The sequence below is a fragment of the Oryctolagus cuniculus genome, chromosome 8 (assembly GCF_051225735.1).
Source record: "Oryctolagus cuniculus isolate XC-2025 breed Fujian yellow rabbit chromosome 8, ASM5122573v1, whole genome shotgun sequence".
NCBI classification, from domain to species: domain Eukaryota; kingdom Metazoa; phylum Chordata; class Mammalia; order Lagomorpha; family Leporidae; genus Oryctolagus; species Oryctolagus cuniculus.
Genome location: NC_142874.1, coordinates 39,502,502 through 39,519,294, shown reverse-complemented (window position 1 = coordinate 39,519,294; position 16,793 = coordinate 39,502,502). Strand labels below are relative to the sequence as shown.

At 49.9% G+C, this 16,793-nt stretch overlaps 1 protein-coding gene across 8 annotated transcripts in view; it reads right to left on the bottom strand.

Annotated features, from left to right (window-relative positions):
- TMEM131L (transmembrane 131 like) overlaps positions 1 to 16,793 on the bottom strand; it is a 181,640-nt gene that overhangs the window by 50,323 nt on the left and 114,524 nt on the right. For 5 of the 8 annotated variants that reach the window (XM_051819935.3, XM_051819938.3, XM_089302304.1 and 2 more), the window contains 5 exons: positions 3,811 to 3,888; positions 3,470 to 3,623; positions 2,229 to 2,287; positions 1,799 to 1,907; positions 342 to 432 (listed from right to left, as the gene is read on the bottom strand). In XM_051819935.3, coding sequence (XP_051675895.3) covers positions 342 to 432; positions 1,799 to 1,907; positions 2,229 to 2,287; positions 3,470 to 3,623; positions 3,811 to 3,888 — 491 coding nt within the window. Of the gene's footprint in view, positions 1 to 341; positions 433 to 1,798; positions 1,908 to 2,228; positions 2,288 to 3,469; positions 3,624 to 3,810; positions 3,889 to 10,585; positions 10,606 to 16,793 lie in introns of those variants that run through there. The other 3 variants (XM_051819936.3, XM_051819939.3, XM_089302306.1) reach the window with 2 other exon arrangements.

The window sequence follows — 16,793 nt, the reverse complement described above, 5'->3', positions numbered from 1 at the left end:
CGGGAGACCGAGGGACAGCGGCCCTGGGAACAACCCGAGACCACCTCCTGCGACCCTCTGCCCGGTCTCGCACAGCGAGCACGGCGCCCAGAGGCCACCAGGACACAGCCAGGCCCGGAAGGCGACTCAGCACCCCTTCCTGCACGCCTGGCTGCCTGGTCCAGAACCCACACCTGGACTGACCTGTTTCGCTGCCTCCCCTCAGTCCTGCTGTGCAAACGCCCACGGAGGTGAGGCCAGAGGGCAAGAGAAGCCCGCAAGTTCGATCTGCTGCATTTGGAAAGCATTCTCACCGCGGGGGGGAAAAACACGTGAATTCAGGGGAAGCGAGATCCACCTACCCCTGAACCACAGGCGAGGACAGGCACGCTGTTAGTGTTGGGCTGCTTCTGACCTTGTGTCCGTCCTCCACATTTCCACACGATGTAGCTGCTTTGGAAAGGCATAAAGAGAAACGTGAGGGTCAGTATCTTGTCTTTCCTTACGCCTCCACAGAAAATAAGACGTGCGTCCCATTTATAACGTGGCAATTCACTTATCCCTCCCCATCCAAAGAGTGAGTCGGCTATAAGTGGTCACAGGCCCTCGAATGCTCTCATCTCCCCTTTCTTCCTCACTGGCCTCCTGCCAAGGACCTGGATGGAAGTGAGGTAACCGGGACTCAAACCCGCTACTCTGACACAGGATGCAGATCTCAACCACCACGATACCCAAAGTGGCAGAACTCTTTTTAACCGTCAGTGAGGTCCTAGCGATACACAGGACTGGGTGTGCACTTGCCATGCATTCCACTCCCACTCCACACAAGCACACACAACCGCAGCAGAACTGCACCATCCGAAAGCAACGCCTCCAGCACACACGTGCACGTCCTGGGCTTTCACGTCACCAAGTTAAGCCTGAAACTGCAAACCCAGGGCCAGCATTGTGGCGTGGTAGGTAAAGCTACTGCCTGTGATGCTGGCATCCCATATGGGCACTAGTTGCTGTCCAGGCTGTTCCACTTCCCATTCAGGTCCCTGCTAATGGCCTGGGAAAAGTAGTGGAAGATGGCCCCAGGGCTTGGGCACCTGCCACCCTTGTGGGAGATGTAGAGAAGGTTCCTGGTTCTTGGCTTCAGCCTGGCCCAGCACTGTGGCCATGTGGGGAGTGGATCACCAGATGGAAGATCTCTCTCTCTTTCAAATAAAAAGTTTTAAAAATAAAAATGAAAAACTGAAAACCCTACATATGTAGCAGAATAAAAGCGGCATCATTATCCGGTCCATCACACCATCTCTTAGAACACCTAAGGCAGTTTCAGTTTACTGAAAGCCAACCGGTTCATTCACCTTTTTTAAACCCACGCCTGGGGGCCAGTGCTGTGGCATAGTAGGTTAAGCCTCCACCTGCAGCACTAGCATCCCGTATTGGCACTGGTTCTAGTCCCGGCTGCTTCTGATCCAGCTCGGTGCTATGGCCTGGGAAAGCAGTGGAAGATGGCCCAAGTGTCTGGGCCCCTGCACCCACAGGGGAGACCTGGAAGAAGCTCCTGGCTTCTGGCTTCAGACTGACCCCGCACCAGCCATTGCAGCCATCTGGGGGAGTGAACTAGCGGATAAAAGACCCTTCTCTTTTTTTTGTTTCTCTCTCTCTCTCTCTCTCTCTCTCTGTAACTCTTTCAAATAAATAACTCTTATTAAAGAGGAAAAAAAAAAAACTACACCTGACCTGCACCTGCAGGCCACCTCTCGGACAGGATGGCCATCAGCACACACGGAACAGAAAAGACAAGCCCCAGCATTCTCCAAATCTGTACCTCTGCAAGTGAAAGAGGCGATTTTGGTGAAGTTCGTGGTAGAAGGAGGGAGCAGGACCGGCTCAAATTGCACAGACAGTGCCTCTGTGTGCGAGAAATGATGCACATCCTGCAACAGCAACAAAACCTCAGTCACTGCCCTCACCTGGGAGAACCGCACCCAGTTCAGCCGACTCTGCTACAGTCAGTCCACGGCACAGACCAGCATGCCGAGCAAGTGCCCAGCAGGTGTGGCTCGGGCGGTAGGAAGGGGGCGCTGGCACCTTCATACACACAGGGCTTCAAGCAAGGGAAACCGGCTCGAGCAAAAGCGGAAGCCAACAGGTACAAGGTGTTGCTGCATCTGTGCCTGGAAAACCCTCACACTGGACACCCAAACGCACACTTGGGATGGCCACATCTACCTGCGATGATAAGCTTTGACAATCACCTGTATCCAGATGAGGCTGCTTCCCGAATGCAGTATGTACATGTTGACGGCAGAGCCATCTGTCCCAAAGAACCAAAGCAAAGGTATTAAAATCGAGAGCCAGACCCCTGGACCCTAAGAGGATGATCAGAACACCCCATTACGTGTTTCTGTTAAAAAAAAAAATTAACTGCTTTTTCAACACGAAAACCAAATGAGCTGTTTTCTTTCAGTATTCTTGGAAGCCATCAGGAACAAGATCGTGATGAACACTGACCTAGCCGTCAGGCTAAATGATGGAGAGCCACAGGTCGAGTAAAGCTGCCCTCCTGCTGATCCCTCAGCCTCTTTCTTCCCCAGTGAGACAATCACGTGTGGAGGAAACAAAAGCCTAGGACCTCAGAACACAGCCTTCCTTCCAGCGCTCGCCCACAGAACACTCTTCCCCAGGTCGCTATCCACCTGGCTGTTATGAGAATCACCAAAACCCATAAACCTGAGGGCCAGGGGCACTCTTGCTGCTGCATCACGCCGCCGGCCGATTCTAAGTACTGGAAGGTGAATAATGTTCAACAAGCCTGCCAATAAACAAAACTGCACTTCTGTATACTATTTGTACCATTTCTCTCTCTGAATACACAGACATGTATACCCTCCCATACCAGGAAAGCCCTGAAAACTAACGGACAATTGGCACATCCTACATGATCAATTTCAGGGTCACACGTGCTTCTCCTACAAAGTTCTGAGAAAATTAAGACGATGAACGAGGTGATTTCTGCTAAGTAGGAGACACAGTTTGCTCCAAAGACAAAATCCACAGAGCTGAACACTAAAATTCAGGCCGCCAGGAACAGGAACTCCCAATCATTAAAAAAAAATACCAATGATTTGGTCAACTGAGCTCCTGGCATTTAGTAAAACTGACACACAAGATTTTAAATACGTCATGAGTACTTTTATCAGACTGTCATGCATGTCCATTTAACTTGTTTACTATCTCCAAAACACTAAGAAAAAGTACCCCCAAGGACAGGCAGATGAGCCAGCCACAGTCACTTAATGTCCCCTCCCAAAATACCACCTCCCTAAGGTAGTAGTAGCAGCCACAGATCAAGATCCAGTTGCGATTCCCAAAAGGTCTCTAAAGGAAAGGCCCTCGTCTCAGTTTGCTAAGACATGATCTATCAGCCAATGTTACAGATTCGTGATGCGGTTTCACCCAAGTACTTCTTCATGCAAATGCCAAGAGTCCTCCTTACCTGAGGTCTCGGATTTATCTGTAGCTACATAGACAATGGACAGATGATCTAACAAGTCTTGAGTGTTTTCTTCAAACTCTTTTGAGGAGTTTTCCATGGTTACGATTATGCTCATCTGCAGGCGCAAAACGTCCTCAGATTCCAAGTAGCAGCTCTGAGAGTGGAGGGAGAGGGAAACAAAGGGAGATCTGAACTTTGTGACTGCAAACTCGGTAGAGACAGGAAAGCACGTAGGGTACCCACATGGGTGCTTCTGAGAACAGAACATGCCATTCTGCTTCGTTTTTCAGCAAAGCGGCAGGGAGGAAGGCAAAGAGAAAACAATAAATATTTCCCATTACCTTTAATTGCTGGCACACTTTATTATGTAAACTGCATTCCAGTTGCACCTGCAAGAGGCTAGTATTGGTGGTTTCTGCCTAAAAAAAAAAAAAAAAAAAAAAAAGAGGAAAAAGATTTCAGAAGGAAGCAAAAGGCACTACCCAGTATCAACAGTAAGCAGAAGCTATGCTCATTCACTCACTCACTCATTCAGTCAGCGAGCATTTGGGTATTATTTATTTACTGGCAATGCAACAGTGAGCAAGAGAATACTATGCTGTCGGTGGCTGTAACTCGTGGAAACCTAAGTTCTGCCTCAGGCATCATGAAAACTACTAGTGTGACAAGAAGCAGGTGAGTATGTTCCAAGCACACAGAGGAACAACGCCCTTCAGCATTTCGCTTGCTGAAAGAATATGTAAACACAAGAGTCCACTTTTACATTACAGTAGGTTCACCCAGAAACAGGCCAAGTCATTATTCCCACATGTGCCTTCCACCACGACGGTGACCTCAGAAGCCAGGACCCTCCAGACAAATCCCCAAGAGACACCCAGAACTCAAGCACCTGTCATTCGCACTATGTGGAATAGCTAAGGATGGGAGAGACAAGAGTCCACGAAAAGAACACAGGACAGACCACATGCGCTAGCACTCACATGGCATCTGGAAAAGGAAATGAACAACCCAATCCAGGGATATGGCTACATGGGTGGGAGGGTCGGAGTGGGACCTGGGGGACACAGAACAGCGCAGGCAGCACACGGCTCCACAGCACCTGTCTCCCTCTGTCGTGACGTGTGATGCTTCCAGCACAGTGGTCATAAAAACGGACTCAGCCTGGGGGCCACGGCCAGAGCATCGGGCAGTGTCAAAGGCCAAGAAGGCATATGTTCCCCCCAAAGCCTGGGCAGACTGAACTGGGGATGACTATCTACTCCAGAAAGACACGCTACTGAGTGGAATCCCCACGATCGTGTGAAACCTGCTCCGTCTGTAAGACTGACCCACATACATTACATGCAACACATTTTAAGCACATCAGGGCTCAGAACGTTTCCTATTGTGTAGCATTTTGAGTTTCAGGTTTTCAGATGAGGGATATTCAACCAGGATCCTGTCTGCGGTGCTGTAGAGCACATTTCAGAATCCCACAAGGGGGAGTACCAGCACTTTCTAACTGTCCTTGAAGTATGCTGATTCTTAAAAAGACAGTTTAAAAGTTCAGGTCTTTCTCAAAAGAACAAAAACTATTGTAATCTTAACTTGGAAAAAAGTGCAATTCACATAGGAGCCATCTGGGACAAGTACACAACGGGTTTACAAATTCCCCAGAGTACACTAGCTGACCAGAGCTGGCCATGGGGTGGGACAACGGGACCGGCCCCCCCAAACCACAGAGTGCCTGGGCAGTAAGAAAAACAAAACACACAAATCTCATTCTGTTCTCAAAACCTCTCACATTTACAGACAAAACAAAAAGTAACTCCATAAACAAGCATATTCTGAACGGTCTGCAGGATTCCTATAAAGCAGATGGCATGAAAGATGGGGAGGTGTGGCTTGCAAAGGTACAATGTGTTCTCAGGGGTCTAAGGAGAAAATTCCAAGTCTTTGCATGCAAGTCAGTACTTTTCCCAAGGAAATCAAAATGGACTGAGTCTACGTCTCCCAAGTTCACTGAATGAAAAGCCATCCTGAGGGGCCAAGGCTGTGGCATGGCAGGTTAAGCCATGGCCTGTGACTTGACATTCCATATCAAAGTGCTGGTTCAAGTCCCAGGTGCTCCACTTCTGCTCCAGCTCCCTGCTACAGCATCCAGGGAAGCAGTAGATGGCCCAAGTGCTTGGGCCCCTGCACCCATGTGGGAGACCCAGATGAAGCTCTTGGACCCTGGTCTGGCCTGGCCCAGCGTCAGCCAGTGCGGCCACTTGGAGGGTGAACCAGAGGATGAGGATCTCTGTCCCGCTCCCAGTCTCCTGTCTCTGTCATTCTGCTTTCAAATGAATAAATTGAATCTTTTTTAAAAAGAAAAAAAAAAAAAAAGGTCCCACTGAGATAGAATGCAACAGTCAGAAAAACAGGAATGTAAAACTCTTTATATGACAGGTACCCCCGCAATGTTCTAGGGAAAGAGTATGAGGTTAGGGAATTGGATACTAGAGAGGGGAAAAAAAACACCTCATTTCCCTTGCTAAGAAGTTGGTCTTTGTAGTGGACCAGGAGTACAGTGTGGTTTTAGGATACTCTGTGCAACTAAACAGGAAAAAACAAAGTCCTAAGACATCTGGATGACCTTTTTAAATTAATGAATTAGTTAATCGGAAAATTAGAGTTACAGAGAGAAAGGTGGGGGGGGGGGATCACTTGATCTTCTACTTGCTGGTTCACTCCCAGATGGCCACAATGGCCAGGGCTGTGCCAGGCCAAAGCCACGAGACAGGAGCTAGGTCTCCCATGCTGAGCGGTGGGGGCCCAAGCACTTGGGCCAACCTCTGCTGCTTTCCCAGGCACATCAGCAGGAAGCTGGACTGGAAGTGAGCAGTGGGGACTTGATTTGGCACCCTCTTGGGATGCCGGTGTCACAGGTGGTAGCTTTACCCGCTATACCACAACGTAGCCCTGGAAGACTTATTGAGGAGAGGAAAGCACATCCTAAGAAAGGAGGGAGCCTGTATTAACCCAGACGGAACGAACAAGACACCTGCAGGTGTGAAGTTCCTGGAAACCACACATGAGAACCCTTCATGTAAGGACTATAATCAATGAAGTATTATTTAAACACCAATCTGAGATTCTATTTTCTCCCTTTTTACAATTTTGAATGCTAAGTTCCAGAGGTTCTTATAAATCTCTCATGCTAACACACCTATCAACAGGAACACAAGGTTCTGCATAAACCACATTGCCAATCCAGCCAGCGGCCCCCGCACACTGCACTATGCATGGCAAGTCTATGTGGCAAAGGACCTTCCACACAGTGAGGGTTGTCTGAGTCCCTTCCATGTAACATCCAGGCTCTACAACCGAACTCCTAAGTCCCTGTGTCCTGCATAGGAGACAGGCTCAGGGCCGGCGCTGTGGCATAGCAGGTAAAGCCGCTGCCTGCAGTGCCAGCATCCCATGTAGGCACTGGTTTGAGTCCTGGCTGCTCCACTTCCAATCCAGCGCTCTGCTATGGCCTGAGAAAGCAGTAGAATATGGCCCAGTTGCTTGGGCCCCTGCACCCACGTGGGAGACACAGAGGAAGCTCCTGGCTCCTGGCTTCAGATCAGCACAGCTCAGACCAATGCAGCCATTGGAGGAGTCAATCAGCAGTTGGAAGACCTCTCTCTCTTTCTGCCTCTCCTCTCTAGTAAATAAATAAATCTTTAAAAAGAGAGAGACAGGTGCAGCTGAATCATTAGCAAGCACCAACACTGCTTTACCCTGCTATCAAGCAGTTATGCTTTTTTTAAAGATTTATTTTTTATTTATTTGAAAGACAGAGTTAGAGAGAGTGGTCGAGACAGAGAGAGAGGTCTTCCACCCACAGATTCACTCTCCAGATGGCCGCAATGGCCAGAGCTGAGCCAATCTGAAGCCAGGAGCCAGGAGCTTCTGCTGGGTCTCCCACGCGGGTACGGGGGCCCAAGGACTGAACCATCTTCTACTGTTTTCCCAGGCCACACAGAGAGCGGGATCGGAAGTGGAGCAGCAGGACTCGAGCTGGCACCCCTATGGGATGCTGGTGCTTCAGGCCAGGGCTTTAACCCACTGCTCTACAGCACCGGCCCCGAAGCAGTTGTTTCAACCCCCACCACTACCAATACCCTTTCTATTTTTTTTTTTTTAAGATTTATCTTTTTTAAGATTTATCTAAAAGGCCGGCGCCACGGCTCACTAGGCTAATCCTCTGCCTGTGGCGCCGGCACACCGGGTTCTAGTCCCGGTCAGGGCGCCGGTTCTGTCCCGGTTGCTCCTCTTCCAGTACAGCTCTCTGCTGTGGCCCGGGAAGGCAGTGGAGGATGGCCCAAGTGCTTGGGCCCTGTATCCACATGGGAGACCAGGAAGAAGCACCTGGCTCCTGGCTTTGGATCGGCACAGCGCGCCCACCGTAGCGGCCATTTGGGGGGTGAACCAACAGAAAAAGGAAGACCTTTCTCTCCCTCACTGTCTAATTCTGCCTGTCAAAACAGAAAAAAAAAAAAAAAAATTTATCCAAAAGCTGGGGCTGGGCCAAAGTCAGGGGCTTCTTCCAGGTCTCCCAGGTATGTGGCAAGGGGCCCAAGCACTTGGGCCAAGTTCTGCTGCCTTCCAGGCCCATTAGCAGGGAGCTGGAGTGAAGTGGAGCAGCCTGGACTTTGAACCAGTTCCTATATGGGATACCAGCACTGTGGGCAGAGGCATTACCCGCTCACAACACAGGCCCCAATGCCATTCTTTCATCAACAAAATACTAACCATGGGAAAAAAATTTATCTACGTTGTCAGAACCATTCACAAAAACCCATGCAAAAATCTGGGAACTGGCCGACATGAGGTGGTGGTGGTGGTATTTTAAGGCCTAGGTACAGTATTCCCTTATCCACTTCGTTTTAGGAAAGGCAGCTGTGGCTAAGAGGCTTTGTGATGAACACAAATTCAAGACCAAGCCCGACCTGTAGAAGTCCTGGGGACATTCCCCACCCGCTCTGAGACCCAGCTTCCCCTTCCAGAGAACAGCCGCTGAGCTCAAAGGACAGCGGGGAACGCTGCATGAGCTACAGACCACGGACTCCAAGCAGGCCCTCACCGGGGAACTTCTGCTTGCACTCGTTCATGCCCCGTTCATGCATTTAGTAAGATCCCAGAACAGATGATGTAGACGCTCGTCTGGGGGGCATTTTCCCCCCACGTTAAAGAAACTTCTCTTTGATCTTACAGTAAGGGAAGGGATTTTATTTTATTCTGAATCATTTGAAAGTCTTGTTGCCTTATTTCACGACTGGATCAAAACCCACCCAAGAAAAGAAGCACCATCTCCCATCTCCCCAAAGTATGCCAGAAACCCTGACAGACAGACAGCAACCGGGGGAATAAGTGAACACTTTAGATGATGAGACTCTGGCCAAGACCAAGTAGAAGTAGCCCATACAGTACAACTTGGTCCTCAGGCTTGGCAACTCATTGTGCTGTTGTTAAATAAGAAAGCCATTTCGGAATTTTTTTACTTGGCCTTTTATTTTTAAGGATTTATTTACTTGAGAGGTACAAAAAAATAAAAAGAGGGATAGACAGAGAGAACACTCCTGTAGACCGGCTCATTCTCCAAGTGTCCACAATAGCTGGGGCTGGGCCAGGCCAAACTTGGACACTCACTCCAGATCTTCCCCACCAGTATCAGGAAGCCAACTACTTGTGTCATCGCCGCTGCCTCCCAAGGTGCACATTAGCAGGAAACTGGAACCAGGAGCGGAGCCAAGACTGGAACCCAGCTACTCACTTCGGAAGTGGCCAGATGCCTGCCCTGGGTGGCCAGCGTCTAACCACTCCAACCCGGGCCGGCAGTGCCGGGACAGCCACGTGGGATTGTCATCTTGGTAGGACATGCAGCAGAGGGGGGCCCTGTGCAAAGGCAAGCAGCTGTTTTTATCCAGTCATCATGCTAGGCTGTAGCAGACGACAGGTGGGTCCCGTGGGTCTGGCTCAACCAAAGGCCAGATTTTCCAATGCAGACAGCAGTCATCACCACTCTTATAAAACATAGCTCAGAATTACCCCAAAGTCCAGCAACCCCACTGCTAGGTAAGGGCCTAAAGTGACAGCAGGGACTCGACACATATCTGTATACCTATGTGCACAGTATTATTTCTAATGGCCAGGGGCGGGGGGATCCTTTGATGAATGAATGGATAATGGATAAATGGAAGGTAGTACATATACAAGGAGGCTTGGAAAAGCTTGTAAGAAAATCGAATTAAAAGGCAATGAGGCCGGCACCGTGGCTCAATAGGCTAATCCTCCACCTGCAGCACTGGCATAGTGGGTTCCAGTCCCGGTCAGGGCGCCTCCTTCTGTCCCGGTCGCTCCTCTTCCAGGCCAGCTCTCTGCTGTGGCCAGGGAGTGCAGTGGAGGATGGCCCAAGTGCTTGGGCCCTGCACCCCATGGGAGACCAGGAGAAGCACCTGGTTCCTGGCTTCAGATCAGCGCGGTATGCAGGCCACAGCGGCCATTTGGGGGGTGAACCAATGGAAAAAGGAAGACCTTTCTCTCTCTCTCTCTCACTGTCCACACTGCCTGTCCAAAAAAAAAAAAAAAAACCTCACATAAAAAAAGGCAATGAGTTGTTCCATGGGCCCTCAGAACCCCCTTCATACACACACTGTCACATCAATCAGTCTCTAAAATAAGGGAACTCGGGGGCAGGCTGTGGCGCAGCAGGTAAAGCTGCCACCTGTGACAACAGCGTCCCACGGAAGGGCCAGTTTGAGTCCCGGCTGCTCCACTTCTAATCGACCCAGCTTCCTGCTGATATGCCTGGGAAAGTGCTTGGGCCCCTGCACCCACATGGGAGACCCAGAGGGAGTTCCAGGCTCCTGGCTTCAGCCTGGTCCGGCCCTGGGTGGTTGTAGCCATTTGAGGAGTGAGCCAGCAGATGAAAGTTCTCTCCTCTCTCTGTAACTCTGCCTTTCAAATCAATCAATCAATCTTAAAAAAAAAAAAAAAAGAAAGAAAAAATTTAATACATGCTATAACATAGGAGAACCCTGACAACAATATGCAAAGCAAAGTCAGTCAGACACAAAAAGACAAATGCTGCGGGATTTCACTCACATGAAGGAGGGGTGTTTATGGTTTACTGAGTAGGGAGCTTCAACGCGAGGGCAGGAGAAAGTTCGGGAGATGGACGGCAGCAATGAAGCATGTGGTGGAAGTACTTAACACCACTCAGCTGTGCTTGTGAAAATGGCGCGCGTTGTGTTACGTAAATCCTACTGCAAGAGGGAAAGGAGGAGGAGGCAAGAGCTATACAGAGCTGACCCAGGGAAGGAATCCTTGAAGGCCAGGATAAACAGACACAAAAAAAGGAACAGTGATAATCTAGGCTCTAACTGAGGATGCATTCAAAACTGGAGACACACAAGGAGAAATCATTTACGTGAAAATGGAATTAAAAGATAACTTTACTTGGGTTTGAAAATTTTTCATAATGCACACTTCCCAAGAACTTTTTTGCAAACCTTTTGTGTAACATGGTGCTTACTGAAGCTTAAAAAAAAAAAAAAGCCTACTAAAGGAAGACAGGCAAGATCTGGGTTCACTGGAGTCACTCCCCTAAAAGGAAGCAGGATTCGGTTCTAGGAGCTGTGGAAAAACACACTTTCAAACCCTCCCGTGGTAAGGGGAGCACGACCCTCCACAACCAAGGCAGCTATCACCAGGGCTCCCTAACTCCGGAGGGCTTCCAAGGGAGCCCAGGCAGAAGAGCAAGAACACTCAGAACACTGTTAGGCAGAGACATACTCTACAGCTCACACCCTCAGGAAAGACATCTGAGAAATTTCTAGAATCAGGACTCGGTCAAGAGCAAGCACGGCAGAGACGGGGCCCAACAGACCGAGCCCAGGCCTGACAGGGAAGGAGCTCCTGGTAAGATCACCCAGTGCAGGGAGGGGCAAAAAAGATCTTCCTGAACAATAGATGCGATTTGTTCTCTATGTGGAAGAACTCACAAACAGAAAAAAAAAATCCAGAGAAACATCTGGAGAGGGGAAAATATCTAGAGCAAGAAGAAAAGTGGTAAAGAGAGCCCAGCACCAAGACACCAACACAGGAAGCCAGAAACTCGACCAAGCCTTCCTAAAAGAGGAGACAGTGGGTGACAGGTGGCTCCCGGAGGCACCTGCAGGATAAGGGCCCCCTCAAAACCTGAGAAAGATAGTGAAGTGGCACAGGGTCAAGCAGTGTCGCCCCAAGACCTCTAAGGACACAGCGGCTCCCTCCAGCCATCTGCGGAGAACAAGGCTCCGATGGAGCAGTGGCACCCACAGGAAAGGCCCCTGGGGCTGCCAGTCCCCAGTACGAAACAGCAGAAGCCACCCTGTGCGCAGACCCCAGCATCTCTGCCCAGAGACCTGGCACACGACACCTGTCCCTCACTAGAACCCAGACACCCTTCAGCACAGGAGCACCAGAAACCAGGGCTGCAGGAGGAACCCACACCAATGGAAGGCAGGACAGGGGCTCCTACCGCCCCTGCACTGCCATACGCTGGGGTGGGCCAGCGGGTCTCAGCACCACCTCGTGAGAAGTAGCAGGCATGGCAGTGCAGCGTGCAAAGGCCTTGACCTCTACACAACTGGCACAAACTGAAGCTGAGACCGGCAGTGTTCTCTCCCCATCCTCCCTCCCCCTGCTTGACAAATAGGAGGGGACTTAAAAACATTCACGGCAAGAAGGGAATTACAAGCTAAGTTAAGGGGCCGGCAGGTGGCCCAGCCATGGAGGACGCTGGTTAAGGCACCAGCATTCCCTATCAGAGTGCCTGAGCGTGAGTCCCACCTCCAGCTCCCCACTCCAGCTTCCTGCTAACGCAGACTCTGCAAGGCAGCAGTGTGGGCTCAAGGGACGGGGCCCCTGTCAGCCACATGGAAGACCTGGATTAAGTTTCTAGCTGCTGGCTTCAGCCCAGTCCAGGCTGTTGCAGGCATCTGGGGAGTGAATCAGCAGACGGGGAGTGCTCACTCACCCCCTCATCCTCTCCCCACCCCGCTTTTCAAATAAGTACATATTTCCTTTTTAAAAGATAGGACTGTGTTGTCATAGGAAAACTCTGAAACCCTTAGACAATAAAACACACATTCTCCACTAACTTTCTGAAGGCCCTCACATGCATAGATGTCATAGTTTTTGGGTTTTTTTGTACCAACTTTTTAAATTCCATTTTCCAGGCCCTCTTTGCAGTCCCGTGTATGACATAATAATGATTTTGCCAGGGCTGGCACTGTGGTACAGGTTAATCCTCCACCTGCGGCACTGGCATCCCACATGGGCGCTGGTTCGAGTCCTGGTTGCTCCACTTCCAATCCAGCTCTCTGCTGTGGCCTGGGATAGCAGTAGAAGATGGCCCAAGTGCTTGGGCCCCTGCACCCAGGTGGGAGACAAGGAAGAAGCCCCTGGCTCTTGGCTTTGGATCAGCGCAGCTCCGGCCACTGTGGTCATTTAGGAAGTGAACCAATGGAAGGAAGACCTTTCTGTCTATCCCTCTCTCTGTAACTCTATCTCTTAAATAAATAATCTTTAAAATAATAATAATGATTTTGCTTAGAATCAGTGCCTGGAGGGCCAGGATGAGAAGAGGCAAATTTCACACACATGAGGTTCATAATCTGGGATTCTCGCAGGTCTTATTAAGATTATAGACTCGGAGCCGGCGCCGTGGCTCAATAGGCTAATCCTCCACCTTGCGGCGCCGGCACACCGGGTTCTAGTCCCGGTTGGGGCGCCGGATTCTGTCCCGGTTGCCCCTCTTCCAGGCCAGCTCTCTGCTATGGCCAGGGAGTGCAGTGGAGGATGGCCCAGGTGCTTGGGCCCTGCACCCCATGGGAGACCAGGAAAAGCACCTGGCTCCTGGCTCCTGCCAGGATCAGCGCGGTGCGCCGGCTGCAGCGGCGGCCATTGGAGAGTGAACCAACGGCAAAAGGAAGACCTTTCTCTCTGTCTCTCTCTCTCACTGTCCACTCTGCCTGTCAAAAAAAAAAAAAAAAAAAAAAAAGATTATAGACTCGGGGCAAGCACTGTGCCATAGTAGGTTAAGCCTCTGCCTGTGATGCTGGCATCCCACATGAGCACTGGTTTGAGTCTGATCCAGCTCCTGCTAATGGCCTGGGAAAGCAGTGGAGGATGGCCCAAGTGCTTGGAGCCCGTGGAGAAGCTGCCACCCACATAGGAGACCCAGAAGCAGCTCCTGGCTCCTAGCTTCGGATAGGATCAGCTCAGCTCCGGCCATCACGGCCATTTGGGGAGTGAACCAGCAGATGGAAGATCTCTCTCTTTCTGTAACTCTGCCTCTCAAATAAATAAATATAAAAAAGTTATAGACTTAAGTGAGCTCCAGAGACTTCCTATTAAACTATGTAACCTCTGAAACTCTGGGGAAGCCACACGCACTCTACTGAGAGTGAGCCCAGGCTGGGCTGTGGACGGCCTCCCAGCTGCACACAGCCATGAAGAACCTCTCTGGCTAACAGAAAGAAAGGAAACACATACACACACACATGCGCACACACACACACACACACACACACGGCAGGAGCTCAAATTCTAGGAACACTAACTCACAGGCCAAGATAATCTGATATGGGACTTGAACTTTCAAGTCTTACCAGGAGGCGGAATCTGAATTTTTAATTTCTCCTTGAGAGTTTCACAAGAGGAAATGATGTTCAAAAACTATGTTTTTAAGCTGGTGAACACATTTTAGCCGTGTGCCAGGTACCCGAGCTCTAAGCTCCTTACATGAATAACTGGATCCAATAACCACAGCAACCCTATCCAGGAGGATCATTGCTGTCTAGCTTTCAGACAGACACACAGGGGTTAAGACTAATCGGTCTCATTTTGGAATTCAACTTGTTCAGTACCACTATGCACCTATAGGGGGCACACTCATAATGGCAATATCTCTAAGGATATAAAGGAGCCAAAGGTAGTAGTGGGACTTGAACCCAGGTACTTCAAAGGTGTCCTAACCTAGGCTGGTGCTGTGGCATAGCTGGTTAAGCCTTCGCCTACAGCACTAGCATTCTGTATGGGCGCCGGTTCAATTCCTGGCTGCTCCACTTCTGATCCAGCTCCATGCTAATGTGCCTGGGAAAGCACAAGATGGCCCAAATACTTGGTACTGGGCAACCACGTGGGAGACCCGATAGAAGCTCCTGGCTCCTGGCTTCTGTTTGGCTCAGCTCCAGCTGCTGCAGCCATTTGGGGGAGTGAACCAGCAGATGGAAGATCTCTCTCTCTGTAACTCTGCCTTTCGAATAAAATAAACTTTTTTAAAGATTTATTTATTCGAGAGTCAGAGTCAGACAGAGAGGGAGAGACGAGAGAAAGGTCTTCCAGCTGCTGGTTCACTCCCCAAATGGCCGCAATGGCTGGAGCTGGGCTGATCTGAAGCCAGGAGCTCCTTCTGGGTCTCTCATGTGGGTGTAAGGGCCCAAGGACTTGGGCCATCTTCCACTGCTTTCCCAGGCCACAGCAGAGAGCTGGATCAGAAGAGGAACAGCCAGGACTCGAACCGGTGCCCACATGGGATGCCAATGCTGCAGATAGAGGCTCAGCCTACTATGCCACAGCATCAGCCCCCAAATAAATCAATCTTAAAAAAAAAAAAAAATGTCCTAACCAGTGTCATCACTGACAGTCGAAACACCCAGCCCCTGGCTTGCATGTTGTTCTTTTGCTTATTTATTAAAGGCTGAGAGAGAGAGATCCTCCATCTGCTGGTTCATTCCCCCAGATGCCTCCAACAGCCAAGGTTGGGCCGGGCTAAAACCGGAGTCCAGCACTCAACCAGGGTCTCCCACATGGGTGGCAGGGACCCAAGCACCTGCTGCCTCCCAGGGTGTGAATCAGCAGGAAGACTGAATTGGAGGTGGAGCCAGGCCTTGAACCCAGGCACTCCCACATGGATGCAGGGGTCCCAAGCAGCATCTTAACAGCTACACCAAAGGCCCACCTGACTCAGATTTTTTCACAGGAGTGCCCTGCCGCTGCTACTGGATCCAATTACAAACGTTCTGATGAACTGTACTGCATCTCAGAGATGAAGGAATTCCAGATGAGGAAAACAGATGAGGAAGTGAATTTTCCATCTTGGGTCTAGTGTGGCCTTGGAGCAGCTGATAAGTGAATGCAATCCGTTTCTGAGCTTCCTAAGAACAAACCCAACAGCGATCCAAGGGAGATCAGCAGAGACACTGGAGGAGAGCCTGGCTCTGGGGAACCAGTGACAGGTGCAGGAGGCATGTGAGTTCCTCCTCGGGCTTCAGTGTGGGGTCAAGAGCACAAGGCCCAGGCAACAGCAGTAGGAGAGGATTCTTCTCCCCTAAGCCTCTGGTTCCTTTACCCCCAAGCCTTCCCTCCCCACCCAGAGGTGGGGGTGGGCAACAGACAGGACCCTGGGCCCCCGGAAGGGGTGGGAAGGGGCATCTGTTTTTCGGATTGAAACTTCCCTTCCACCAAGTCCCAAGGTCTTTCATCAGCTACCGTGTGGGCTGCCGTCCCTCCGCTGATACAGGGAAACTCGGCTGTGTGGGACAAGAAAGTCATGTGTGGGTCTCTAACTCCTGCTTCTTACACCTTCCTGAGTTCAGAACCCGGTCGGAAAGACAGGTGTTAATTACCAGGCATCTTTGAGTCCTCAAACAAAACTTTCTGGACTATTCTCATTGGAGAGTATTTCAAAAAGTTCATGGAAAACAAGATTGAATGTTCAATTTGGTGCAAAAAAAAAAAATCTTTGACATCTACGCACGGTTGTTTGATAATATGCATCTTTCATGATCTTCCCTCAAATATGTGGAACAGAATTTTTTTTCTGCATCAAAATCAACTTATAATTCCATTTTCCATGAACTTTTTGAAGCACCCACATATAATGAAAATGTGTCAAAGACGACAATGGAAGCTTTATGACTCCTACTTTTGCTGTCACTCTTTAAAGGTTCATTTACTCACCTATCAATCAGTTATTTACTACGTGTTACAGTGCCAGGACCCTGCGCTAGGTGATAAGAAAGCAAACAGGGAGAATTCCTGCTCGTCCTGAGCTTATAATGCAGTCGAAGGAAGCAGGAACAGTGCAGTTAATGCATACGGCACCCTCCCCTCTTCCCACTCCACTCAATCACTCTCACTTGAGGCTCTAATGGAAACAAGCAAAATTATTAAAAATTTAAGCATTTCCTTAAAAAAAAAAAAAAACCCTGTATCAGAATAGGAGGAAATTGAGTAGCAGTATCCATGTACCTAGCATTCAGTC